The sequence below is a fragment of the Leucoraja erinacea genome, chromosome 14 (assembly GCF_028641065.1).
Source record: "Leucoraja erinacea ecotype New England chromosome 14, Leri_hhj_1, whole genome shotgun sequence".
In the NCBI taxonomy this organism is placed as follows: domain Eukaryota; kingdom Metazoa; phylum Chordata; class Chondrichthyes; order Rajiformes; family Rajidae; genus Leucoraja; species Leucoraja erinaceus.
The window spans coordinates 23,282,913-23,310,299 of record NC_073390.1 but is presented as its reverse complement, the minus strand read 5'-3'; the positions used below and the strand labels follow the sequence as shown (position 1 = coordinate 23,310,299).

The window sequence follows — 27,387 nt, the reverse complement described above, 5'->3', positions numbered from 1 at the left end:
AATGTACCAATTAGAGGATGTTTATAACATTGTACTTTGATCTTCATGGAAGTTGGATTATTGATGCTTTAATAGTGGATAGTTATAATTAACCTGGTTTATAATGACAGTGTGACTAAAGGGTGATGATTACTGGATTGCAAAGCAGTTAGTTGAATACAAATAGCTTTGAGAACATGGAGGAGCATGATAGGCAGCTGAATCAGTGCATGTCAGTTTTTAATGTGTTGCATCTGCTTTTGTTGCTAACTTATTCTCTCCTTTTTTATCAACTCTTCTGTGTACTGACTGCTTGCCTCTTAACCGTGTGTGTGGTGCTCCTGGTTGTAATCCTGCTGTACTGCTTTCTCTTTCTCCACCTTTGACTGGCGATCTGATTTATAGCACCAGGTAGGATAATCCGCCTACATCTGTGTTGCTTATGATGGTGGGGGAGGGAATTCCTTATGCTCACAGAAGTGCCTGAATCTAGTTCCACTTGAAGTAAGGGGAAGGCATTGCTGACATCTGCTATGGTCTAACATGGGGATGTGTTGTCTTACTGCTCTAGATAGTGACAGTGGACTATACTTGTAACCCAGCACCACTGCAAATATTTTAACAGGAATTTGGGGATATGTTTTTTATGGCAGACCAAGGAAGAGCAGTCACAAATCACAAGCCAGGTAACCGGGCAGATTGGATGGAGGCGTGAAGGGATCAAGTATCGTCGAAATGAACTTTTCCTGGATGTTCTGGAGAGTGTCAACCTATTAATGTCACCTCAAGGTATGGAATAACTAGGTGCTGCTGTCTATTGAAGGTTTAGCTTTTAGTGCTTGCTCCCTTTTTCTTTGTCATTTTCCAACTCCTAATCACCGTCCTGAGATCAATTTCACATGCATGTCTCTACTTCATTATTGTGGACAAGCTCATCAGCTCTTCCAAACTCACTACCTGCTCCCTCGACCCTCTCCCCACTCCCCTGCTGAAGTCCTGCCTCCCCGTTCTCTGCCCCTACCTCACTAATCTCTTCAACTCCTCATTGTCCCAAGGAATTGTCCCCTCCGCTTTCAAAACTGCTGCTGTCACACCAATCTTAAAGAAACCTGGTCTTGATCCCTCCTCTCTCATTAACTTCCGCCCAATCTCAAACCTCCCCTTTCTTTCAAAAACCCTGGAGCGTATCGTTGCGTCGCAACTTCATTCCCACCTCCTTGCGTATAACCTACTTGAACCCCTCCAATCTGGCTTTCGCCCCCTCCATAGCACAGAAACTGCTCTCCTCAAAGTCCTCAACGACCTCCTCACCTCTGCTGACACTGGTTCCCTCAACATCCTCATCCTCCTCGACCTGAGCACAGCCTTCGATACAGTGAACCATAACATCCTGCTCACCAGACTCAAAGACCTCGGCATTGAAGGCTCTGCACTCAGCTGGCTCCGTTCCTACCTTTCCAACAGATCCCACTTCATCTCTCTCCACAACCACACCTCTGCTACAGCTACAGTCACTCAAGGCGTTCCCCAAGGCTCCGTACTCGCCCCCCCTCCCCTTCATCATCTACACCCTCCCCCTTGGTCAGATACTCCACCACTTCAACCTGGACTTCCACTGTTACGCCGATGACACCCAGATCTACCTTGGCACCAAATCCCCCCCACAACCCCCCCCCCCCTCTCCCATATCAACTCCTGTTTGTCAGCTATAAAAACCTGGATGCAACATAACTTCCTCAAACTCAACAGCGATAAGACAGAATTCCTCCTCATAGGCTCCAAATCCACACTCAGCAAAATCAATAACCCCACTCTCACCATCGACGGCACCACTGTCTCCCCATCTCCCCAGGCCAGCAACCTTGGCGTGATCTTTGATTCCACCCTCTCCCTTGAGCCTCACATCCGCCATGTCATTAAAATCTCCTTCTTTCATCTCCACAACATCGCCAAACTCAGACCCTCTCTCACACCTCCCGCTGCTGAAAGACTCATCCATGCCTTCATCTCCTCCCGACTGGACTATTGCAACTCACTTCCCCTTGGCATCAGCTCCACCTACATCAACCGACTCCAACTGGTCCAGAACGCAGCTGCCCGACTCATCACCCACACCAAATCCTGGCATCACATCACTCCAGTCCTCAAACAACTTCACTGGCTTCCCATCTCCCACCGGATCACCTACAGAATCCTGATCCTCGCCTACAGAGCCCTCCACCATCTGGCCCCTCCATATCTCACTGACCTCCTCTCCCCCTACCAACCCTCACGGTCCCTCAGATCCACATCAGCCGGTCTCCTCTCCATCCACAAATCCAACCTCCGCAGTTTTGGGGACAGAGCCTTCTCCAGGGCAGCTCCCAGGCTCTGGAACTCCCTCCCCCAACTGATCCGCAATTCCGTGTCCCTCACCATCTTCCAGTCCCGCCTCAAGACCCATCTCTTCACCTCTGCCTATCCTTAGCCCCACGTCCCCCTCCCTTTTCATCTGTGCATGAATTGCCTCGTATTGTGTTTGGAATTGAATTCTGTCTTTACTTTGTGTACTAGTCATGTCTCTACTATTTATTTCATTCCCCTTACATGTTTTTCCTCTACCTGCTAAATTTTTTGTACGGTGTCCTTGAGACTCTTGAAAGGCGCCCATAAATAAAATGTATTATTATTATTATTACTACAGGAGATGTCCTGCCCATAAAGAAAGCTGTACTTGTAGGCAGTGCAACACAGCATGTGATCAATAGATTATCCTGTGAAGAGTTTAAGAAATTATAGCCTGTACTTAGATATTAAGGAAATCTCGTTCAATAACCCCACATTCAACCTCAACCAATTCATTCTCATGAGGACTGCTGCTGAGTATGTTGGAGGCTTCTGTGCTGAGATGCAGGGTTCAGAGGCTGCACTTTGATGGTGAGTGCAGGTCATTATTGGAGACTGGCAGAACCTGCTCCATCTGTTGTCACAGTACCCACATCCCCCAGTTGGGTTTGATGGAATTTGTGTGTGGGTACAGCCAGCCACCTTTGAGCTGGAGGAGAAATCTCCACGTTAGATAGAGCTGTGAAGCCAATAAAGAGAAGGGGAGACAGCACCTTCCATTATATCCAACAATAGATGACAAGAACAGGTCTGAACACTCTAGGTTCTGCAACACCATGCTATCTAAGGTGCAACCCCAACCCCTCATCTCAACACTGGGTTTCATGCCAGATCCTTGACAAACCTGAGCAGATGTCTTTTTTGAAGTAAAGAACAGTACACACCTGTAAATTTTCACATTGCAGGCCCAGGAATATTGTAGCATGTTGCAGCCTTGTAGGTAGTACTAAATGGGGAAGCAGTGAAAATTGCAATTGTAGGTTACCTTCAGGTGATGTTCCGAGTCTGAATTCTCTTCCTTCCTTGATGCTTGTGGATTTACAGAATTTATTTTATGGTGGCAAAATCTAGAGTGAAGTATTTTGCACCCCAATGAGATCTGAACCTTATTTAACACCCCGTCCTTTTATGCGAGTTTGACTTGATTGTATGTATGTAGAGTACTATTTGGACAGCTTGCAAAACAAGGCTTTTCACTATACAGTGGCTTGTAAAAGTTTTCAAACCCCTTGAACTTTTCCACATTTTGTCACGTTACAACCACAAACGTAAATGTATTTTATTGGGATTTTATGTGATAGACCAACACAAAGTGGTGCATAATTGCGAAGTGGAAGGTAAATGATACATGGTTTTCAATTTTTTTTACAAATAAAAACTGAAAAGTGTGGTGTGCAAAAGTATTCAGCCCCCCTGAGTCAATACTTTGTAGAACCACCTTTAGCTGCAATTACAGCTGCAAGTCTTTTGGGGTATGTCTCTACCAGCTTTGCACATCTAGAGACTCCATTTTCAGATGATGGATTGAACAGTGCTCCGTGAGATGCTTGGGATGAAGTTCAAAGCTTGGGATATTTTTTTATAATCTAACCATTTTTTTATAATCTGCTTTAAACATCTCACAACTTTATCCCTGACCTGTCTGGTGTGTTCCTTGGGCTTCATGATGCTGTTTTGTTTGTTCACTAATGTTCTCAAACAAACCTCTGAGGCCTTCACAGAACAGCTGTATTTATACTGAGATTAGATTACACACAAGGGGACTCTATTTACTAATTAGGTGACTTCTGAAGGCAATTGGTTGCACTGGATTTTATTTAGGGGTATCAGAGTAAAGGGGGCTGAATAATTTTGCACACCACACTTTTCAGTTTTTTATTTGTAAAAAAATTTGAAAACCATGTACCATTTTTCTTCCACTTCACAATTATACGCCACTTTGTGTTGGTCTATCACATAAAATCCCAATAAAATACATTTACGTTTGTGGTTGTAACATGACAAAATGTGGAAAAGTTCAAGGGGTATGAATACTTTTGCAAGCCACTGTACTTTGGTACGTGATAATAATAAACTTAAACCTATCCTTCCCCTAAGGTTTGTGAATTTTTATTATAAAAGGAGTGTTGTTTGCTAATGTTAAACCTCTACCTTTGTTTCAGGTCAGGTTCTAAGTGCGCATGTCTCGGGTAGGGTGGTAATGAAGAGTTATTTGAGTGGAATGCCAGAGTGCAAGTTTGGAATGAACGACAAGATTGTTATCGAGAAGCAAGGAAAAGGAACTTCTGATGAGACCGCAAAAAGGTGAGGGAGTAGCATCAGTTCTGCCAGAGCACGCTTGGTTGGGATGTTAATTGTCCCCTGTAAATTATAATGGTGGGGGTAGATGGCAGGGAAATTGGGGGAGACTTGATGGATACATGAGTGACCAAGTTATAGATAAATAAGTGGGGGAATATGGCTAGCATGGAAGACTATTCAGCTCAGAGTCTATTGTAAGGTTATACGAAATATATAAGATGGTTACAAACAATCAAACTTGGTGGTCTGGCCTAGGCAGCTAGATCTTAATGACTTATTGAATTGAATTGAATTTCTTTATTTGTCATTCAAAAACATGTTTGAAAGAAATTTTGTTGCCATGCAGTCATAACAGTTCTGATTGTTAAGGGTTTGAGGCTTTCAAAAAATTACTTTTATTGTCCCTTAATTAGATTAATCCCAATCATCCAGAAAACATACTACAACAAAAACCCACAGGTCAATGATTAACCTTTACATTCCACTCTTTTCCCCCTCACACGGGTTTATTTATGCCTTTGATTGTTTTTGTGGATGGAAAACATACTGTTTCTTGTAATATAAATAAAATAAACCCTGACCAAATGGCTATGAAGCAACTGTTTTGTGTAAAGTAGGGAGAAATCAGATATTCCATGTCAGAGATTGAAACATTTCTAATTTGTTATGGCAGTCACTGGTTTCCTACTGTGGCAAGAAATTATTCTGCTGCTTGTATCTGACCATATGGCTGCATATCCTTCACCTGAGCTACTCCCAAAGTCACATTGACCGACCAAGCAATAAAGCTCTGGGATAATCATGAGTTTTGTTCAAATTTACCTCGCATGAACTGATGGCTCGAGGCAGATGTGATTACTTTATCTTGGCATCCTTTTCGGCACAGGCATGGTGGGCCGAAAGCTGTACTTCTCTGTGCTCTTCTTTTCTATGTTCTATGAATTTTTGTCTGACTGAAGCTCTGTGGGCGGTGCAGTTAGGAGAAAGGAGGCAGTCATACTCTCAGGCTGAAGGAAAGCATGCAATGTTTAGACTGATTTGAGGCGATAGGTTGGGGACAGGACCAATGTGAAGAAAATGAAAAGGACATTGGAATGGAGAAACAAAGTGAATAGATTAAAGACGCAAGTGATAATTGAGCAGGAATTAATCTGAGAAGCATAGATACATTTTGCACTCTGGAGGATGATAAATTGAGATATTGGAAAAGCCTCAGGATAATGGAGAGGCAATTGATCAAGGTAGTAGAGACCAAACTGCCTATAAAATTGCATTCATAAATTAGTAGGCAAAAGGATTTGAAAAGTGGTTTTGAGGGAGAGCAAACGGGCTGATGGTTTTGTTGGGAAAACAATTCAGCAATTAGGAATGCTGTAAATGTACTTTGGGATCACTGGATAGGAATGATTAAGTTGGAACTTCTCTCTTGGAGGAGGGGTCATGTGGTGTTCAAAGGAAGGTGGTTGGAGATTGCCCGAGTTGTAGTAAGCTTGGAGGCTGGAGAGGAATTGAGTGGAAGAGGAGCTGAATGCAGAGGATTGGGAATAACAAGGATTCGATTTCAATCCTGATATTTGAAAATTATTCCCATTTGTTGAACTACTGGAGGATCAAATAAATTGAGTAATGCTTAAATGAATACATCGAAAATCTACAAGAAACTCTAAAAATACTCGAGATTAGGCAGCATCTGTGGGGAAAAGAAATGGTAAACAATTTATAGCGTTGTTACAAATTCCTGCCATCAGTGCGCTCTTGATCTGCTCACTGCCTGTGTGTGTGACGAGAAGGCTGTGAGGGGTGGGGGTGGTAAAAATGCAGGTTTTTATTGGTTGTCAAGGAGGGATTTCCTCGTAAGACAAGCTTATGAGGAAATTTTGTTCTGTCATCCCGTTCGCGATTTTTAAAAAAACATTGCTTAACTATTGAATCGCTGGATGGAAATCGGACCAACCTCAACGCCTTCAAAATCACGGATCGCAAGTTCAGGACAAAACAAAAGGTATGCACTGTAGGACGTTTATTTAACATCTTATCTAGTTTTTGGTGTACTTTAATTTTAATCTGATGATGCAAAATATTTTATTTAGGCCCCGATATCAGCCGTGTCTTGCCTGCCAGCTGTGAGTGTGAGCAAAATCATAGCGGCGGCCACAATCCGATCTCTATATCATAATCCACAAACATCCATTCTCAAGATAATCACATTCATTATTTTTTGCACAATCATGTCACCAATATTTTCATATAAATATCTGACTAAAAACTTCCACAGTACAGTTTTTAATCAGATATTTAGTATGAAAATATTGATCATGGATAGACAATTACATAAAATATAGATCATTTAGATGTTATCATGACATGATTGTGCAAAAAATAATGATTTTGATTATCTTGACAGTGGATGTTTGTGGATTTTGAACACATGTCTGCAAAACGGCCCTTGCCTGCTGCAGTGTTATAAACCAAAATTTATGGGAATTAAACATTCAATTCCTTCGATTTGGCATAGAAATTCATGACAAAGTGAGATTTAAAAATCATGTTATATTGTAAATTCTTGTGTGAATGGGATCAGTTTGTTATTTGGATACTTTGGCTATTAAACATTTTTTTAGCCTTTTCTTAAGAATGGGATAGATGTTAAATCTAGTAATTGAATTTAGATGGATTTAATAGATTTGATGACTGATGAATATGATTTTTTTTTGTTGGGTATTTACTATTTGTTTTAAAGTTACAATAATATTAAGTTCTGATCTTGAGGATATCACATTTTTGAATTTTCAAAGCATAAATATTTAGCTCTAGGTGTTTATTACTATTTCCGTCACAATGGTTAATTTTGTAATTAGCCACTTAATCAGGTAATTAACTAATTATATACTTTAATTTCAGGTTATCCATGTAAGATGTATCATATTTGTTTCATAATGCTTCAATCTATAATAACTGAACATTTCATTCAGTTCTCTTAATTTTTAAGAAAGTTATGGGCTTTTATCCGAGTATGAAAATTACCATAACTTTTTTAATACTGAAGATATGAAAGCGAATTAGGTATCAAATTAAAGTTCTTTTTATGCTTTATCTGATGGGCTTGATTTTTAACATCTCTACATTTTGTAACATTCCTACAATTTACATCTGGTGAGCATTTACAGCATTCCAATCTTTTAGATTTTTTTGCTTTTCAAATCCAAATTATTATTGATTTTTATTACAGATGCTTTTGCTCGGTGTTTCTCCTTGTTATTTCTATCCTCAAAAATACCTCGAAATTCAGTTGTTCTACTATTAACTGTTCTGTTTCTTGAAGAAATTATTCTAACGGCACTGGTTCACTGTGTGATTGAACAGACATTCTCCCTGTCTGAGGGGGAGGCCTTATAGTCTGCACTGTGGTCCAGACAGTATTTTTATCCAGGCAGCTTGTCATTATTGTAATATGAAGGGGGAAACATGAACACTGTAATTAACGTGGACTGTATTTTATGAAATTTAAATGTAACTTCGGTCCACCTTTGATTATTTTTTTTGCAGTGGTAAGCAATCCATAGCAATTGATGACTGCACATTTCACCAGTGCGTAAGGCTCAGCAAGTTTGAATCTGAAAGGAGCATTAGTTTCATTCCACCAGATGGAGAATATGAACTCATGAGGTAAATACTCAGCAGTGTGTGGAACAAAGGGGCCTGTGAAAACATGGGGGCTGGCTTCAGATTTCAAAATAGGTTTGGCCTTCCTTTTACAGTTAACTCTCGAAGTTCCTCGTTGAAAAATGTAAAATTTCATTCACATGATATAAAATATTCAATTTGAAATCCTAATAAGTAATTATTTTTAGGATGACTGTAAAGTAACGGGTTAGCACAGTGGCGCAGCGCCAGAGACCCGGGTCTGTTCCGACCACTGGTGGAGACCGTACGGAGTTTATACGTTCTCGCTGTGACAGCGTGGGTTTTCTCCAAGTGCTCCAGTTTCCTCCCACATCCCAAAAATGTGCAGGTGGCATGTTTAATTGGCCTCTGTAAATTGTCCCAAGTGTGTGGAATTGAACTAGTGTACGGAGTTTGCGGCGCAAACTCGGTGGGCTGCAGGGCCTCATTCCATGCTGTATCCCTAAACTAAACTAAACTAACTAATATTGACAAGTGTTTTGAATCTATTCTTCTCTCTTAAGACCTCCATGAAATATGGTTAAATATTTAAGATGCTACAGTTGGACTTGCTTAAGTGCCTCAGCTTATTGCAGTCTTTTCACCTCGATGCATTGTGGTTGAAATTTGAAATGAAAGTTGGCAACTTCTGTTTACAAGCAAGTGAGATGCCAATGCATTAACAAATGATTAAATGAATCCGAGACATCAAATAATGTCACAGGGTGAGGGGAAGATTACTTTGAAGTAACTGGGCATTCTATGTACCGGTCAGCAAATTTAGAGACAAGGGACTGTTGATACCGGTTTACTAAAAAAGACACACTGTGCTGGAGTAACTCTGGGTCAGGCAGTATCCCTAGAGAACAAGAATAAGTGACGCTCAGGTCGGGACCCTTCTTCAGACCGAGTTAATCTACCCATTAGATGCTGTGCATGAAACTGACACTGCATCAACTGGGCTTTGAGTAAAAAATGCAGGAAATACTCTTGGATACCACAGATACACAGAAAATAGGGGCAGAAGTAGGTGATTGTCCCTTCACGCCTGCTTCACCAATCAATGTTGTTGCAGCTGATCCTCTGTCCCTGCAGTTTCCCCATACGCTGTGATGCCTTTTATATTTAAAAACTTATCTACCTCAAATGTATTCAATGACTTGGTCTCCTTCCCCAGTGATCAGGAGCTATTCTTACTCACCTTTGTAGAATAACCCTTCTCGCATCTAAGCATTCCATCAATGTACACAGAGATAGACACAAAGCTGGAGTAACGCAGCAGGTCAGACAGCATCTCTGGAGAAAAGGAACAGGTGGTGTTCCGGGTCAAGACCTTCCTTCAGACTTAGAGTCAGGTGAAAGAGAAACAAGAGATATAGACGGTGATATAGAGAGGTATAGAACAAATGAATGAAAGATATACACAAAGTAACAATGATCAAGGAAAGGTGGGGCCACAATGGTCCATTGTTGGCTGTGGGCTAGGTGATAACAAGTTATACAGACAATGAAACTCCACAGGAGGTCAGTAAAACTAATATGAGGACTCGGGTGGGGGAGGGGATGCAAGGGGATGCCAATTGGCTAGAGAAATCAATATTGATACCACTAGGTTGTAAGCGGCCCAAGCAAAATATGAGGTGCTGTTCCTCCAATTTGCGTTTTGGAATGTGGCTGCACTGCCTTTAAAGTAAATATGATCTTGTGTAGTTACTGTAACCTTTAATTGCTTTGGTGGTAAAAAGTATTGTTAATATAATATTATTTCTGCTTCACATGGAGATTGTAATTATAAATTTGCATAATGAAGCAAAGGGATTTGTGTCGTTAGATTAAATTACTATCCTCTTTAGGCTGGTCAAGAGTACTGTTGAATCTGTTTATTTTCAGATGTTTATAACTGATTTAATTATTTTTCTCAGGTATCGAACCACTAAAGATATCATCCTGCCGTTCCGAGTGATCCCATTGGTCAGAGAAGTGGGTCGCACTAAACTCGAGGTGAAAGTTGTGATTAAATCAAACTTCAAACCATCACTGCTGGCTCAGAAGATCGAGGTAAAATATTTCCAAACATCTGCTTGCTTCCTTTCAGACCTGCCTTGTAAGATTTTGGCAATTATGGTTTGTCCTTTGAACAACCTCTGCTAGCCTTTTTCCCCTGGGCGGGAATGTCAAAGGCTGGCGGGCATAGTCTTATGGTCAAAGTGGCAAAGTTTAAAGGAGCTATGCAGGTCAAATCTCTTTCATCCAGAGGATGACTGGTGCCCTTGGGTTTAATTGTGTGTACTTTTGAGAGACAGCGTAGAAGCAGGCCCTTCAGCCCACCGAGTCCACACTGACCAGCGATCACCCCATACACTAAAATTATTCTACACATGAGGGACAATTTACAATTTTTACAAGCCAATTAACCTGTAAAACTGAAACCGAAACGCCCAGAGAAACCCACGCCGTCACGGGGAGAATGTATAAACTCCGTACAGTCCGCACCCGTGGTCAGGATCGAACCCAGTTCTCTGATACTATGAGGCAACAACTCTACCGCTGCACCACTGTGTTGCCCACTCCTCCCCTATGCCACCCTTACATTGAACAAACAGTTGATACAGGATTAAAGAAAACCCACCACAGGAACTAACGTGCACATGTCCAGGCTGACCATAAATGGAGGTAACCAGATTGTTTCCATTTCCTAGTTTTTGGTATTAGCCTTGTAGGTCAAAGTTCAAAGTGTTCATACGAGTGAGCACTTTGCTGAGACACCAAATTCCAGACCCTTACTCGGGGTAAGAAAACAATCCATTTACTCCCCTAATTGTTATACCTATCAAAAATCTACGTAAATCTTAGTTGTTGCTAAGAAAAAAAAATGTTGTTGTGGAGGCCCCTTGTAATTTTGCACAAAATGAGATCTCCTTATCGTTGGTTCCAAAGCACACAACTGAGAGGGTCTCCGCCCATATCCAGCCTAAATCTGCTCGGCAACAGCTCTTGTGTAAGCACATCCTCTTTCAAGTGTGCTCATGTCCCGTCAGTTCTGAGAAGTAAGCTGGGACCTCAGTGGGTAATCCTAGCCCTGCTGTTCAATGCCAAATGCACAGCATCCGGCCTGATGCACTTGGCGGCTCCCAATATTTGGATTTCTTTTGAGCCGCCTTAAAAATGATTGGTTCCATGTGCCGACAGTCAGCAGGGAATCTGCATCAGCTGAGAAAAGCATCTGCACATAGTCTGCTTCTTGGCAGCGGCTTGGATTTCCAGATTGAGCCTGCACTCCCGGGAGTGTACACGTTGCATGGATTTTCAAACCTCAGCACAGTTGGCCTGAACACTGCTCACTGTTGCGTGGTTAGCCCTGCTCACCGGATTAAGACTATGAAAACGGCATTTGGCTCATTTGACATTCTTCCCATGGGTGGACAAAGTGCTAGAGTAACTCAGCGGGTTTGTCAGCATCACTGGAGAATGTTGTCTTTTTCCCCATAAACTGGCAAGATTTTTGGATTGATTGCAAGAAACACCGATGCTTCGTTCCACTGAGTCTACACTGACCATTCTATATTATCCCACTTTCATATCCATTTGCTATACACTAGGGGAAATGTACAGAGGCCAATTAACTTACTACATAGATGTCATAACAGTTCATCAATCTCACTAACAGTACTAAAGACAGGCTTACAGCTGTCTGAATGTGACATAATTGTTCTATATCAGTCTTTCAAAGAGCTTATTAATAAATCCCCAAATACTGAAGACTGTAAGATAATCAGGTTCATTCTTTGTACCTTGGAGGATGTGGCTGCGTTCAGAGGGCTGCATATAGTTGAATTCTAGTACCTATTACTTTTCATCTCAAGTTGCTGATCTCTGTTTTAAGATGCATCCAGCATGGAGGAAACACTGAAATATAAACCTTTCCAAACTGCTATGCCATTGAAATTCAAGCAGGGCAAGCAAGCTGTTAAAAAAAAGAAAAACACTTGCTGAAAGATGGCAGGGATGGAAGCATCTCGTGGAGCTGGGTGTCTTATCCTACTGAGCAGGGAAATTGTGGGCAATTCAAGCCCTTCCTTGATGATCTTGATTTACTCTTGAGTGATGAAATGGGAAGAAATGCTTACACTCAAGAATGATTGCTAGGGTTCACAGATCGATGATTGACTAATGACCTTGAAGGCAATTGTGCTTTTATTTGCAGCCTGCTCTGGTCTGCACTGGACTAAATGAATGAATGATGAAGGCAGTTTCCAATATCTGATTCCCTTCTGTAAGTTAACAGACAGACCATCACGCAAACCAACCTCCCTTCCATTGATTCCATCCACACTTCACGCTCTCTCAGCAAGGCCACCAGCATAACCAAGGATCTATCTTACCCTGGTCACTCTCTCTTCTCCCCCTGTGAAAACACATACCTCCAGATTCTTCCCAGCTATTATCAAGCAACTGCACCATCCTATCTCCTATTAGAGAGTAGTGCTGACCTTCTACCTACCTCATTGGAGACTCTCGGGCTATCTACCTTTGGAATTTTGCGAACTTCATCGTGCACTAAACGTTAATCCCTTTATCCTGTATCTGTACACTATGGACGGCTTGATTGTAATCATGTATAAACTTTCCGCTGACTGGATAGCACTCAACAAAAATGCTTTTCATTGTACCTCGGTACATGTGAGAGAATCCTTAAGAACGTCAGGCAGCATCTGTGGAGGAAAAAGATGTATGTCCTCATTTCGCCATTTTTGCCTTCCAGCGTTCTGTGTTTCTTGCTCCAGATTCCAACATCTGCAGTCTTATCCATTGAAGAGCATAGAACAGTACAGCACAGGAACAGACCCTTTGGCCCACACTGTTCATGCGGAACAAGACCGACTCTTATCTGCCTGCACTTAATCCATAGCCCTCCGTCGCTATGTTCTTAACCGAAAGTCTCTTAAATGTCACTATGGCATCTGCCTCCACCACCACCCCTGAAAGTGCAGCTAGTGGGGAAGGAAACTAGTGAAGCATTGAAATATGGGTAGGCATGAAAGGAAATGGAAGTCCCAGTTGTGAAGCATTTAATTGAGTTTGTATGGAACAGCATGATATCTGGGCAGTTCTGAACATTTCTTCACAATGGTGAACTTTAAATTAAAATGCAGTCTCTCTGTTGAGCTTGCTACATTTAATTTTCCCCGAGCTACCTTTGCAGAGGAAGTTCACACTCCATTTCAAACTGCATGGAGCCAGGTGGTTTGACCTCTGCCAGCATTTAGTGCTGAGCTGTTTCTCACATTTGGACGTGCTGCTTCTAAACCAAGTGAAGTGTCAGGAAGCCGAACGGTGTGTTTTTATGATTAAATATTCATCTGGCTGCAAAGGGAGATCTCGAGTCCAGACTATTTTCCAGGCTAAAGAGAAAGTTCGAAATATGGGATAGAGCGTTGGGAATAAATTACTTCTCTTCCTTGAAACTTCCATATGTTTTCTCTCTTTAGATGGGGAATAAAACTGACCTGATATATTTATTTTCTATTTCACAATTTTCAACGTGTCCAATTTACTTTATTTGCTTTTTCTTTTGATCCATTTTTTTTTTTTAATTGTGAAGATTCTGCATTATGTGCCACCAACTCATTCCCCACTCAAAGATAAACACCTACATCTACAGTACGTGGGCAGCCATATCTAATGGAGATCAGCTTGGGAGCCTGCATAGTAGTGCTATCCCCAACTCTGTTCAGTACCCAGACGATTGAATAGTTAGATTGGAAAAAATGGCCTATGTTGTACTCTAGTCTTAGGTCTATTGCTGTCTAATTGTTAGTTTGATCTTGTCCAAAAATAAATAGTCGGTGAGAAGTTTTTTCTGCACAGAACCCATCTTATTTATGGCATTTCTTCATGTTCCAATACAAAATGGCATTCAATGAACTGATGCATTTACCCATTATGTGCTACCTATTACAACGTGGTCAGCACCTGTAGTGATTTCTCTTAGCTTGGCTGCAAATGATAAAATTTGCCATGGAAGGGTTGCAAATAGGTAGGGTTTCGGACCGTACCCCCCTTTTTTAAGCTTGTGTTTATATTTTATTTATTGTGCAATGGAGTAGCATGGATAGAATCAAGTGCTGGCATAACTCAGCTGGTCCGGCAGCATGTCAGGAGAACATGGATAGGTGACATTTCGAGACGGTTATCTTTTTTTTCCTAAATTACAGGTTTTCCCATGGTTATAAATTAAATATCACTATGCATTATCTGTATAACTCGAGTCTTACACTAACTTTTTCATTTTTTACAATCGGGGCATATCAAGGAGCCAGCATTATTGCCTGTTCCCTAAGTGCCCTTAGGTAGTGAAGAGCTGGCACCTCCAACATTTGTATTCTATCTGCTGATGTTGCACACAGAGTAGGGAAAAATGCATTTCCAAACATCTCCTTCCTGAAGGAGGGTCCTGGCCCAAAACATCGTCTGATCATTCTCTCCACAGATGCTGCCTGACCCACTGAATTTTGCACTTTGTGTTTTGCTCAAGATTCCAGCGTCTACAATGCTTTGTATCTCCATCTTGCTCTTTAAGTTGTTAAGATGTCAACTGCCATTCATTACATGATCATTGACTAGTGTGACTTGATTCTAGCCAAGTTGATCATATCTGAAGATATAATATTGTTTCTCTAGTTCCTACTGTCTGAGCCTACTACTGCTATACACTTGTACTGTATTTGAGATGCTTATCTAAGATGTATCTAAGTGCTTATGTATAGTGATACTTGTACTGAACTGTATACATAAATTAATTTTGCTGTACCTCAATACACATGACAAAGTACCATTGATTGATCCTTCTGTGTTTTGCAGGTGCGTATTCCAACCCCACTCAACACCAGTGGAGTTCAAGTCATCTGCATGAAAGGGAAGGCCAAGTACAAGGCTAGTGAGAATGCAATTGTGTGGAAGTAGGTGATCTTCAACTTTTATTTTATACCTTGCCTTCTTGTAATTGTGCTACAGGATTTCCATAGCAAAGTTAGGTGTGGCAGAGCTAGTAGAGCTGCTGCCTCACAGGTTGAATCTATGTGCAGTTTTCATGTTCTCCCTATGACCGCGTGGATTCCATCCGGTTGCTCCATTTTCCCCCCACAACCCAAAGACTTGTAGGTTAATTGGCCCTCTGTAATGTGCCCCGAGTGTAGAAAGTGAAACATCCGCAAGATTTGATGGAATGCAAATTGGATAACACGTGATTGCTGTATATTAGTTTGGAGATACAACGCGGAAAGGGGCCCTTCGTCCCACCGAGTCCGTGCCGACCAGCAATCCCCACACACTAACACCATCCTGCACACTAGGGACAATTTACAATCTTCACCGATGCCAATTAACTTTCAAACCTGCATGCCTTTGGAGTGTTGGAGGAAATCGAAGCACCCAGCGAAAGCCCACATGGTCACAGGGATAACGTACTTCGTACAGAGAGCACCTGTAGTCAGGATTGAACCGAGGTCTCTGGTGCTCTAAGGCAACAATTCTACTGCTGTGCCATCGTGCCTCCCTAATGTAAATGTTACCTCATGTGCAATTCGTGTAAATGGATCATTGGTTGTTACAAACTCGGGCTGAAGGGCCTGTTACCATACTATCTGACTTCAAAAGTTTGCATTGTCATCAATATGAATATCGGTTTTGGATCTCCACAATTATAAATCTTCTTGCCTTATGGGTTATATACAGATCTAAGCTCCCTCTATAGTTTAAGAAAAAAGAGACAAAGTGCTGGAGTAATTCAGAAGGACAGGCAGCATCTCTGTAGAACATGGATAGGTGACGTTTCAGGTCCGGACCCTTCTTCAGACAGAAGATGTCTGCTCAGGTATACTGCGTGGAGGGGTCTAGCCTGAAACGTTGCCAATTTATGTCTTCCATAGATGGTGCCTGACCCACTCAGTTACTCTAACAAGGTGTCATCAGTAGAGCTAATCTCAATGCCACCAATAGTGATGCATGAATTCCTTCCATCCAACATTTGAAGACGTCTTTGTACAGTAGGTTCACATGCACAGACTTCTCTACCGACAGCTAGTCTGTTAATTTGTCCACTAGTTTGAAACAAGGTCAGCACAGCAGATTAACCAGCACTAGCAATTAAAGTTGTAATTCGGCATATCAATAGGTGCAACTATATTAAATCCTTCCTTAATCTATCAGCAGTAAATCCTTTTCAACTTCAGAGGCTTAAATTGTTGTGAAATTTGACTTTAGACGTACAGGCACTTTGGCTCGCCAAGTCCTTGTCGACCAGTGAATATCCCATACACCAGCACTATCCTACACACTAACGGCAATTCTTACAATTACATCCTGTGAAAACCCATGTGGTCACAGGGAGAATGTACAAACTCTGTAAAAAAAAAAAAAAAAAAAAAAGCATCCATCGACAGGATCAGAACCGGGGTCTCTGGCGATGTAAGGCAGTGGCTCCACTGCTGCATCAGTGTGCTGCTCTGTCCCTTAGAATGTCCAAGCTCTTGTGTATCTTGTCATCATCATCGGCGGTCACTCGAAACGATGACTGTCCTCTCATGGAAGACGCCTGGGCATGACTTTGTTTAACGTGGGGAGACTGGTGCACAGACAGCCACCACACAGTCCTTGACAGATCTGGGTCTGAATCCAGTGACATGGAATCCAAGATGACTGGGGACCCTTTCCTGCTGCAGCCTTTGTCCGTCTTCCCAGCCGCTGTGATGCTCCACTAAAGTCCTCTGCCTGTTCCACCAATAAGGTCTTGGTTGGATTGCTCTTTGTCAAAGATCTCACCCTCGACCTTACCGGCCCGACCAGGAGCATAGCTCCAGACGGCATCGCTCTCAGGACCACACAACCTACTCCACCACGACAAGGTGACAATCCATCTGAACATATACCCGCAGAGCACAATGACCTAAAAAATCACTGCACGAGGCGGAGGAAATGGTAATTAATGAAGTCAGAACATCAGAACGTCCAAGCTCTTGTGTAAAATGATGTTGAATATCAGTCAAGTTCCTGCTGAACACATTTTTCCCCAGTTAATTGTTTACCTGGGCCAGTTTAGAGGGAACGTTACTATACAATTGAGACTTTTTAGAAAGGAGGAATGAGTATAAATCTCGGTGCCTTCGACATTTACCTGACGTTAGCGTTCTGGAATATTGCAACCCAGTGCAGCTGATTTAGTGCTATTTTGTCCCTGCTTGCAGTGACAGTTCAGGGTGCGGCTGACAGTATGCAGCCATAAAACAATGTTTGGATGGAAATGCCAGTATTTGACTAGTGTAATCTACGACCCACGATTTATCATAAAAGATTAACAGATTATTTGTGTAGGAAGGAACTGCAGGTGCTGATTTAAACTGGATGGACACAAAATACTGGAGTAACTAAGTGGGACAGGCAGCATCTAGAGAAAAGGAATCGGCGACGTTACGGGTCGAGACTTCTTCAGACTGAGAGACAGGGCAGACGGAAACTAGAGATATGGAATAGTACAAAGGGCATTAAGGTGTGAAAATGACAGATCAAAGCAGACAATCAAAGATATGTACAATGGTTCATTGTTGGCTGAGAGGAAAGTTGCAACAAGGTGTATTAACAGGAGGACAGTGAAACTAGTAGAACTAGAGTGTGGTGGGATAGAGAGCGAGGGGGAATGCAAGCATTACTTGATGTTGGAGAAATCAATATTCATACTACTGGGTTGTAAGCTACCCAAGCAAAATATGAGGTGCTGTTCCTCCAATTTTCTTTTGACCTCACTCTTGACAGTGGAAGAGGCCCAGAACAGAAAAGGTAGTATGGGAAGGGGGGGGGGTTAGTGTTTAGCAACCGGGAGATTGCATCGGCCCAGGCGGACTGAGCGGAGATGTTCAGTGAAACGATTGGCAAGTCTGAGCTTGGCCTCGCCGATATATAAGAACACCTAGAACAGCGAATACTGTAGATGAGGTTGGAGGAGGTGCAAGTGAACCTCTGACTCGCCTGAAAAGACTTTCGGAGTCCTTGGACAGTCGAGGAATAAGGTATTGGGGCAGGTATTGCATCTCCTACGGTTGCTGGGGAAAGTAGGAGATGCAATACCTGCCCGGGAGGGAGTGGTTTAGGTGGGAGTTGACCATGGAGTTGCCGAGAGAACAGTCTCAGCGGAAAGGGATGGAGATGGGAAGTTGTGGATCCCGTTGGGGGTGGCGAAGATGTCGGAGGATTATGTGCTATATGCGATGGCAGATGGGGTGAAAGGTGAGGACTAGGCTGACTCTGTCCCTATTGCCTCTGCGGGGAGGGGAAACAAGACAGGAGCTGCATGTTTAGTTCAGAGATACAGCAGTGAAACGTGTTCCTCGGCCCACTGTGCTGTCTACTCACTATAGGCAATTTACAGAGGACCAATTAACCGACAAACTAGGATCCCACACGATGGCTGGGAGAAGTGCAATACTACTTGGACAGCTTCCGAGGACAGGATCGAACCCGTGTCTCTGGCGCTGTGAGGCAGCAGATCTACCACTGTCGGCCATATTTGTTTGTAACATGTTCTGATTAAAATCTAAGATGTGGACGACAGAATATCCTGCAGCTGTGGTTGGTGTTATACATGTTGGGATGATTTGTCAGTTGGCACGAGGTTGATTTGGAAAGCAGATGTTTCCGCAATTCATTAACTCCCTTGTTACTTGTTCCCCACAGGATAAAGCGAATGGCAGGAATGAAGGAATCGCAGATCAGTGCTGAGATTGAGCTTCTACCCACTAATGATAAAAAGAAATGGGCTCGACCACCCATTTCTATGAACTTTGAGGCAAGTATCGCAGTCTCCTGGGCACTAATGCCCAAGTGAGATTGTCGGTGTTCAACAGCTTGTGAATTCTTTAATACAAATGATTGTTGTATCTGCCTAAAGTTGTATTCCCGCAGAGGAACACAAGAAGATAGGAATTTGGGGAAGGAGTCAGCAACATGGCTTTGCCAACCTTCTCTGCTGTTGATCGTTCATGACAGAACTACTACCTCTGTGCCACTTTCTTGTTCTGTACACATGTACCCTTGTTCACCTCGTGTCCAGAAATCGATCGATCTTTGTTTTAAATGAACACAACGATCAGAAGATCAGAACTGAAAGGAGCCCATTCGGCTAAAAATGTCTGCACCATTCAATCATGGCTGATCTATCCCTCCCTCCTAACACCATTCTCCTTTTAGATCATAAGTAATAGAAGCAGAATTAGGCCATTCGGCCCTGACACCATTTGTTGTGATCAATGAGTGAACCTCTGACAGCATTTGACCACACAAAGCAACCTCCTTTCCACTAACTCCATCTGCAATTCTAAATCTTCACCACCCTCTGAGTGAAGACATTTCACCACATCAATCCTAAATGGCATATACCTGATTCAAGACTCCTCAGCCAAAAGAAACATAATTTCCCCGTTCACCATGGAATCCTATAAGAATTTTGTACATTTTGGTGAGACCACCTTGCGTTCTGAACTTCAGGGAATATAGGTCTAGTTACCTAATCCTTTCTCGGTCCTGTTACTTTCTCCATTAGCTTTTTATTCCAAAAACTTGCATGTAATTCATTGCTTCTCTCAATGAAACTTGGGTTTTGGGCCCTGTTCCACATTGTAGAAAATGGTTTAGTTTGCTCCTTGGTTTTGTTAGTGGGTGGAAGCTACTCAGCGCCTTAAATCTATTCTGACGTTCAATAACTCACTTTTGCCCAACAAAGTCAATCACACTCACTTTTAATAACTTAAGTTGATGGCTTTTTGGTGAAATATCCCTTTTGTGGTTCTTTGTACGACATGTTTCCCAAGGTCTCGCCTGCACGAGTTACTTGGCCTGCCGAGTTACTCCAGCACTCGCTTTTTAATAAGATTGCCCGATCAGTCTGAAGAAGGGTCCCGACACGAAACGTCGCCTGTCCATTCCCTGCACAGATTAAGTTTGGTTTAAATTATTATAATTGTCACGTGTTGTGAGGTACAATAAAAAGTGCTTTGTCATGTTCTATCCAATCAGCAAAAAAGACTAAATGATTACAATCAACTGTTCACAGGGTACAGATACAGGATAAAGGGAATAACTTTTAGTGCGAGATAAAGTTCAGTATTGTCCGATTAAAGATAGTTTGGTCTCCAATGAAGTAGATGGGAGGTCGGGACCGCTCTCTGGTTGACGAGAGGGTGGTTCAGTTGCCTGAGAATGGCTGGGAAGAAATTGTCCCTGAATCTGGAGGTATGCCTTTTCAAATGTGTGTACCTCTTGCCTGATGGGAGAGGGGAGAAGAGGGATTGACCCAGGTGAGTGGTCCTTGATTTTGCTGGTGGCCTTCCTGAGGCAGCATGAATGATAGAATCAGTGGAAAGGAGGTTGCTTTGTGTGGTCAGATGCTGCCAACTCGCTGAGTTCCTACAGCACTGTGTTGAGAATAAAGCCGTCTCCTTATCTTGACTTTCTGACTAAATTTATTATTTAATTTTCTTTTTCAGTATATTTATTAAACTTTGCAGATTTCATACCCTCTCACATATTGCAGAGCAGCCAAGTAGTACCGGAATTTCCGTATTTTGTACGGAATTTCCGTATTTTGTACGGAATTTCCGTATTTTGTACGGAAATGCGATTAGAATACGGATGTACGGTTTTGTGTTGTTAAATATGGATTTTAATTACGGAGTTCAGTTCAGTCTGACCAGAAGGGTCTCGACCAGAAACGTCACCCATTCCTCCTCTCCAGGCTGCCTATCCCGCTCCAGGTTTAAACAGAGCGCTGTCAATTTAAGCTGTGGGAATTTAAACGAAGAGCTGTTGGCTACAGCGCTGTGGGTTCAAAAAATTAGCGCTACCAGCTGGAGCGCTATGGGCTTTAAACATAGCGCCATGCGCTTTACACATAGTGCTATGGCCACAGGGCTATAGGTCACAGACTGGTCAGGAACATTCTCGTATAACAATGAGCCTTTGGAATTCTCTTTCTCAGTGGTAGTTGAGCCATTGATTATTTTTCAGGCAGCGGTAGAAATCTAGATAAACCTAGTGGTGGAAGGTTACCAGTGGGATTGTAGTTACATTGGGATTAGCCCTGATTTTACAGAACGGTGGATGGGCTCAAGGGGGAGAGAGGGAGGGGTGGAGAGAGGGAGAGGATGGAGAGAGGGAGGAAGGGAATGAGGGAGGATAAAAAGGAAGGAGAGAGGGACGGTGAGTGGGAGAGAAAGGGGGAGGGAGGGAGGGCGAGAGGGATGGAGGGAGGAGAGGCTTCCATAATGTCCCAATGTAAAAGCCATGCTTTCCATTACCAGCCACACTTTATCTAACACGCCTTCTCCCATTACTGTCCACAGGTTCCATTTGCTCCTTCTGGACTGAAGGTGCGTTATCTGAAAGTGTTCGAGCCAAAGTTGAACTACAGCGACCACGATGTGATAAAATGGGTCCGGTACATCGGGAGAAGCGGGATCTACGAGACCAGATGCTGAGAGCAGGCCTAGGCCGCGGATCCCACTAAAACACACCAGACACTCTTCTGGCTGGCCACCACACCACACCATGCACTTGACGTGGCCCAGGAGATGACAATAAGCCACACCTTCTCGGTTGTGGCTGCACCACCAACGATGGAGACCCAGTCGACAAAAATCCCACTTTTCCGTTGAATTTGTATTTCATTTCCCCACCCTACCTGTTCTATTCCCCGATGGCCATGTCCAACCCTGAACGCAGCTCCCATTTCATGTCTACTTGATATTCAACTCATACAGTGTATTTTCCAACAATGTAAGCATATTGTAGTTCAATAGAATATAGAATGTAACAGGGCGTACCTGTAGAGACTGAACTGTAATGGTAACAATGTTGTAATGAATGTTGTGTGCAATCAAGCTGGTCTTCCCACCAACCTGTGGTCAAGTTGCTGCAGTGTCTTCTTCGATTTATTAACTCTGTGACCAAAATAATTGTCAAAAATACTACTTGTCTGTCTCATGCAATGGAGTGTATGTTCACTGTAGAATTCTTGAGCTTTGCCACTGGGGGGGAGATGTAGATGGAACCTTTGCTTGGTTTACAGGAAAGAGCATGAGAGTGTATCAGTACACAGTTACTGATCAAATGTGCACTTAATGTTTATGAAAGAGAAATGGCATCTTTATTAATCTCTGGTCTACTCACCAGGACCTTGTTAAGGAAGGGCAAGAGTGATGGAAGGGGGTAACCCATGCATTAGTGGCCCCTGCAAATTCCATTCCCTGGTCCCTCTGCCTATCGGCTGGTCTCCAGGGAGCTATTGATGCACACGACTTTACATTACAGCACAAGAGTTGCGTAACCCCACACAGGTCTGTTCACAGTGAGCCTGAGTACTGTGTAATATGCGTGTCTGATCATGGCTACTTGGTCAGTCGGTGACCCAAACTTGCACCGTTTTTAAAGAAGGGAAGTCTTAAAAGGACGAATATTGAAGATGCTCGTCTGTAAATCCTTTTGCTTGATGGTGTGATTCCTCTTGAGCAACTTTTTGTGATTGTCCAGTTAATCTTAATAAACCATACAGAATCAGTACAGATTGTGGAACTTTATTGAGGGGCTCAATTGAGTGTTTTACAATTTCCTTTGCTTCTCAACGCAAACATTGTCTTGCTTTTATCCTCAAAGTTGTCCTCAGTGGCCTTTCTTTGGTTCTTTCCTCTTGGTGATCTGAAAATCGTGTAGGATAGATTCTTGTCAGATAATAATGTCAGGGTGGGGGGAAGCACAAAGTGCCGGAGTAACCTAGCATCCCTGGATATCCCGGATGGGCGAAGTTTCGGGTTGGGACTCTTCTGTCCATACAAGGGTCCTGTCCCCAAATGTCACATATCCATATTCTCCAGGGATGTTGCCTGCCCCGCTGAATTACTCTAGCACTTTTTTTTTTTAAATCAGCACCTGCAGTTCCTGTTTCTCTGTGGAAAATAGGAGTTTGGGTACAGATCACCTTTGCCCAGGCAAAAGGTTCCTATTACCTGCATACCTTCCTTGGTTCCCTCTTACTCTGTGAAGAATGTTGGGGAGATTTGGCCGAGTGAATAAAGTTTGCAAATAGATTTTTTTTTCTCCCCCTTCAATCTCTATCTGAGGGTTGACTCGTAGCCTGTGGAATGAAGCCTCTCCCCTTCCCAGATGAAGTTGTTCATGTGTTAGTAGTTGCTGCTGATGCGCTAATTATTGTCTTGCATTATGACCAAGCCTTGATCCTCTCCTCCAGCTGGAAAAATGCAAAGTGGCACAGTCGTTGAGTTGCCCCCTTACGGCGCAAGTGTCCCAGGTTCGATCATGACTATGGGTGCTGTGTGTTCGGAACTTGTACGTTCTCCCTGTGACCTTGTGGGTTTTCTCTGGGTGCTCCGGTTTCCTCCCACACTCCAAAGACGTGTAGATTAATAGTCTTTCTGCCGACTGGTTAGCATGCAACAAAAGCCTTCTCACTGTACCTTGGTATATGACAGTAAAATAAACAGAACAGATATATTCACTTCGGCAAAATTGTAATTTGTCCCTAGTGTGTTGGATGGGGTGAGAGATTGTAACCTGCAAGTGGTCCGCCCTGTTTCGACGAATGCAATCAACCTGGCGTGTGCAATCAAACAAGATCAAATAGAACAAGTTGTCCTACAACTTTAGGCTGTGCACGCCATACGCAAGAAGAAGAAGTTGTTGGGTGGTGCTTGAGTACGGGGTGATCGCTGGTCGGTGTGGACTCAAGAGGACTGAAGGGCCTGTTTCTGTATAAAGTAAAGTCATAAATCCCTCCATTTCCTGCACATCCATGTGCCTATATAAAAAGTTTTATTTAGTTTAACACTTATGGATCATTTTCTGCTATAAGATAACATCACGACAATTTTGTTCTGATTAAAAATATTGTTCTGATTAAAAACTTAAGGGGAATGAAGGGCATGGAAAACTAAAATGGTTTGAGGAAGAAGATTTTGCAAGTATATCAGCAAATAAAGAATCTTATCAGTAAAGGTGTCGGGGGGGGTTATGGGGAGAAGGAAGGAGGATGCGGTTGAGAGGGAAAGAAAAATCAACCATGACTTAATGGGCCGAATGGCCGTATTCTCCTGGAACTTATAAACTTATGATGCCAGAGAAGGAAATGTTTATTTCCAAATCATAAAATAAAAGTATTTAATATGTTCAAGTCAAGTTGAGTTTATTATATGCATCAATCCAGTGAGGTACTTTGCACGTTTTTAGTATCGTAAAAACAACGTGGACGCCATGCCCTTCGGCTCACCGGGTCCGCGCCGACCAACGTTCACCACATACACCTGTTTTTCCTACACACTAGGGACAATTTACAGAAGCCAATTAACTTACAAACCTGCACTTCTTTGAATGTGGAAGGAAACCCAAGCACCCAGAGAAAACCCACGTGGTCACAGGGAGAACATACAAAGTATACAGGCAGCACCCGTAGGCAGGATCTAAGATCTTTAGGCAGGATCTAAGATCTTTGGGCAGGATCAACCCTGGATCATGTGCTGTAAAGCAGCAACTCCAATGCTGCACCACTGTGCTGCCCAACTTTAATGAGAGAAAGAAAAAACTCTGTGGAGTAACTTAGCAGTTCAAGCAATAACCCTGGAGAACTTGGATAGGTGAGATTTTGGGCTAGGGACCCTTCTCCAGACTGGGTGGGGGTGTGTCGGAAGAGGGAAGCTTTAAGGAAAAATTGGATGATGGATGAAGTGAGCAATATTAATGCACAGTATTTACTCCAAGAAACAAATTATGTATTCCACAAATGGCCTTGTACCATGATGAGATTCTGAGGAGGTCCTTGGGTATTGCCCTCCCCACCACTGAAGAGATCTATAGGAGTTGCTACCTGAAGAAGGCCGCCAACATCATCAGAGAGCCACACCTCCCTGGCCAAGCTCTCGTTTTACTCCTGCTGTCGGAAAGAAGGTACAGGTCAGAAAACCATGACCACAGGATTCAGGAGTCGCTTCTGGGTGTCTGAAGCAGGGGTCGGCCTGGCCCAACTCAATGCCGTCAGCTACTTCCACCACTGCTCCGTGCAACGGCAATAGACTGCACTCGATCTGCTCGCTCACCCAGTTGCTGCAGGCCTCCCACGGCTGCCCCCGCCAGCACCGCGACCACTGCAAAATCAATCAATCAACCTTTATTGTCATCTTGCAAAGCAACAGTTGTACAGTGCAAAATGAGAAGACGTTTCCCAGGGAATACCAGAGCATCGCACATAAAACTTAAACATTTCACACATAAATAAAAATAATAAAAACAATCCAGTCCCTGATAAAAACAATACGAATAGTTAAAAAGTGCAGGTAAAAAACAGCAACATTAAAATACAAGTAAAAACAGTCATAAATTGTCCAGGGCAGCTGATTTAAGTGGCCAGTGCCAGAGTTTGTTATTAAATTGTCAGTGCAAAAAAGCCGCAGAATCAGGTGGAGTGACTGTTTAGCAGCCTCACAGCCTGTGGAAGGAAGCTGTTTAGCAGTCTGGTCGTCCGGGCTTTGATGCTACGGTATCTCTTGCCTGATGGCAGGAGATCCAGATGTGTGTGGAGGGGGTGCAGTTTGTCCTTTGCTATGCTCAGTGCTTTTTTCAGGCAGCGGCTCTGAAACAGTTCTTGTACCGAGGGTAGGGAGACGCCAATGATCCTCTCTGCACCCCTCACTACCCTCTGCAGATCCTTCCTGTTTGAGCATTTGCAGTTGAAGTACCACATGTTAATGCAGTATGTGAGTACAGACTCCACCGTGCCCCAGTAAAAGGTCCTGAGGATGTTGGTGGGGAGTGAGGCCAGTTTGAGTCACCACCAGCAGTCACCCCTCCGCTTCCGTGCACGAAGGTCACTGCGTCCCGCTTCCTCAGCCGATCACGGAACTTCAGGGCACTTTCTGAGCGCGCAGAGGTGAGTTTGCAGACCATACGTAGCCACTGAATTCCCATTCACTTTCTCCTACTGCTTTGGAAGCTGTTCGTCCAGGTTGTGTTCCTGGTCGGCGAGAGGGTGGAAAGGAGAGTTTAAAGTGACAGCACAGGAAGTTTTTAAAAAGAGACATGATGCTGGAGTAACTCAGCGGGCCAAGCAGCATATGTGGAGAACATGGATAGGTGACGTTTCATATCGGGACCCTTGTTCAGACTGGTTGCAGGGGTGGGGGAGGGGGGGGAGAAAGCTGGAGAAGGGGCGTGGGGGCAAAGCACGACTGGTTTTAGATAAACACATGCAAGGGCGAGAAGGTTTGATAGGCAGATGGTTGAACAAAAGCCAGCGATGAATACCCAAGGTGTGAGACAAAAGGAATAGAGGGTTGCGGATAGGGAAGCCAAACAATTGATGGTTAGAGAGTTGGACAGATGTGGATTGTTTTCCCTGGATCGCCAGATGGACCTGTTACAACTATATTAGATTATGAGAGGCATAGTAAGGGTAGACAGTCAGAACCTTTTTCCTAGGGTATATATATTAAAGGTAGACAAAAGTGCTGGATTAACTCAGCGGGTGCAGCAGCATCTATGGAGCGAAGGAAATATGCAACGTTTCGGGCTGAAACCCTTCTTCAGAGGAGCCAGAGGGCTGAGGGAGAGCTGAGAAGGGGTGGAGACAGCAAGGGAGACCGGAAATTGGAGAAGTCAATGTTCATGCCGCTAGGGTGCAAACTGCCCAAGCGGAATATGAGGTGCTGCTCCTACAATTTCCTCCGCTGGCTCCTCCTTCCTTTCTCCTTTCGTCCCCCCCCCCCCCCCCCCCCCCCCCCCCCCCCCCCCCCCCCATCAGTCTGAAGAAGGGTCTCGGCCCGAAATCTTGCCTATTTCCTTCGCTCCATAGATGCTGCTGCACCCGCTGAGTTTCTCCAGCACTTTTGTCTATCTTCGATTTTCCAGCATCTGCAGTCCCTTCTTAAACCTTATATATATTAAAGACCGGAGTGCCTAGCTTTAAGGAGAGAGGGGGAAATTTTAAAGGAAAAAACAGCACAAAGTGGTGGA

At 43.3% G+C, this 27,387-nt stretch overlaps 1 protein-coding gene across 1 annotated transcript in view; it reads left to right on the top strand.

The window, feature by feature from the left end:
- Nucleotides 1–22,932, top strand: part of LOC129703399 (AP-2 complex subunit mu) — a 58,679-nt gene extending 35,747 nt beyond the window's left edge. Inside the window, exons 5-11 of the mRNA XM_055645800.1 lie at nucleotides 633–768; nucleotides 4,527–4,668; nucleotides 8,212–8,331; nucleotides 10,251–10,386; nucleotides 15,190–15,287; nucleotides 19,054–19,165; nucleotides 21,717–22,932. Of these exons, the coding sequence (XP_055501775.1) occupies nucleotides 633–768; nucleotides 4,527–4,668; nucleotides 8,212–8,331; nucleotides 10,251–10,386; nucleotides 15,190–15,287; nucleotides 19,054–19,165; nucleotides 21,717–21,851 (879 nt within the window). The 3' untranslated portion in view covers nucleotides 21,852–22,932. The remainder of the gene's footprint in view (nucleotides 1–632; nucleotides 769–4,526; nucleotides 4,669–8,211; nucleotides 8,332–10,250; nucleotides 10,387–15,189; nucleotides 15,288–19,053; nucleotides 19,166–21,716) is intronic.
- The last annotated feature ends 4,455 nt before the right edge of the window (nucleotides 22,933–27,387 follow it).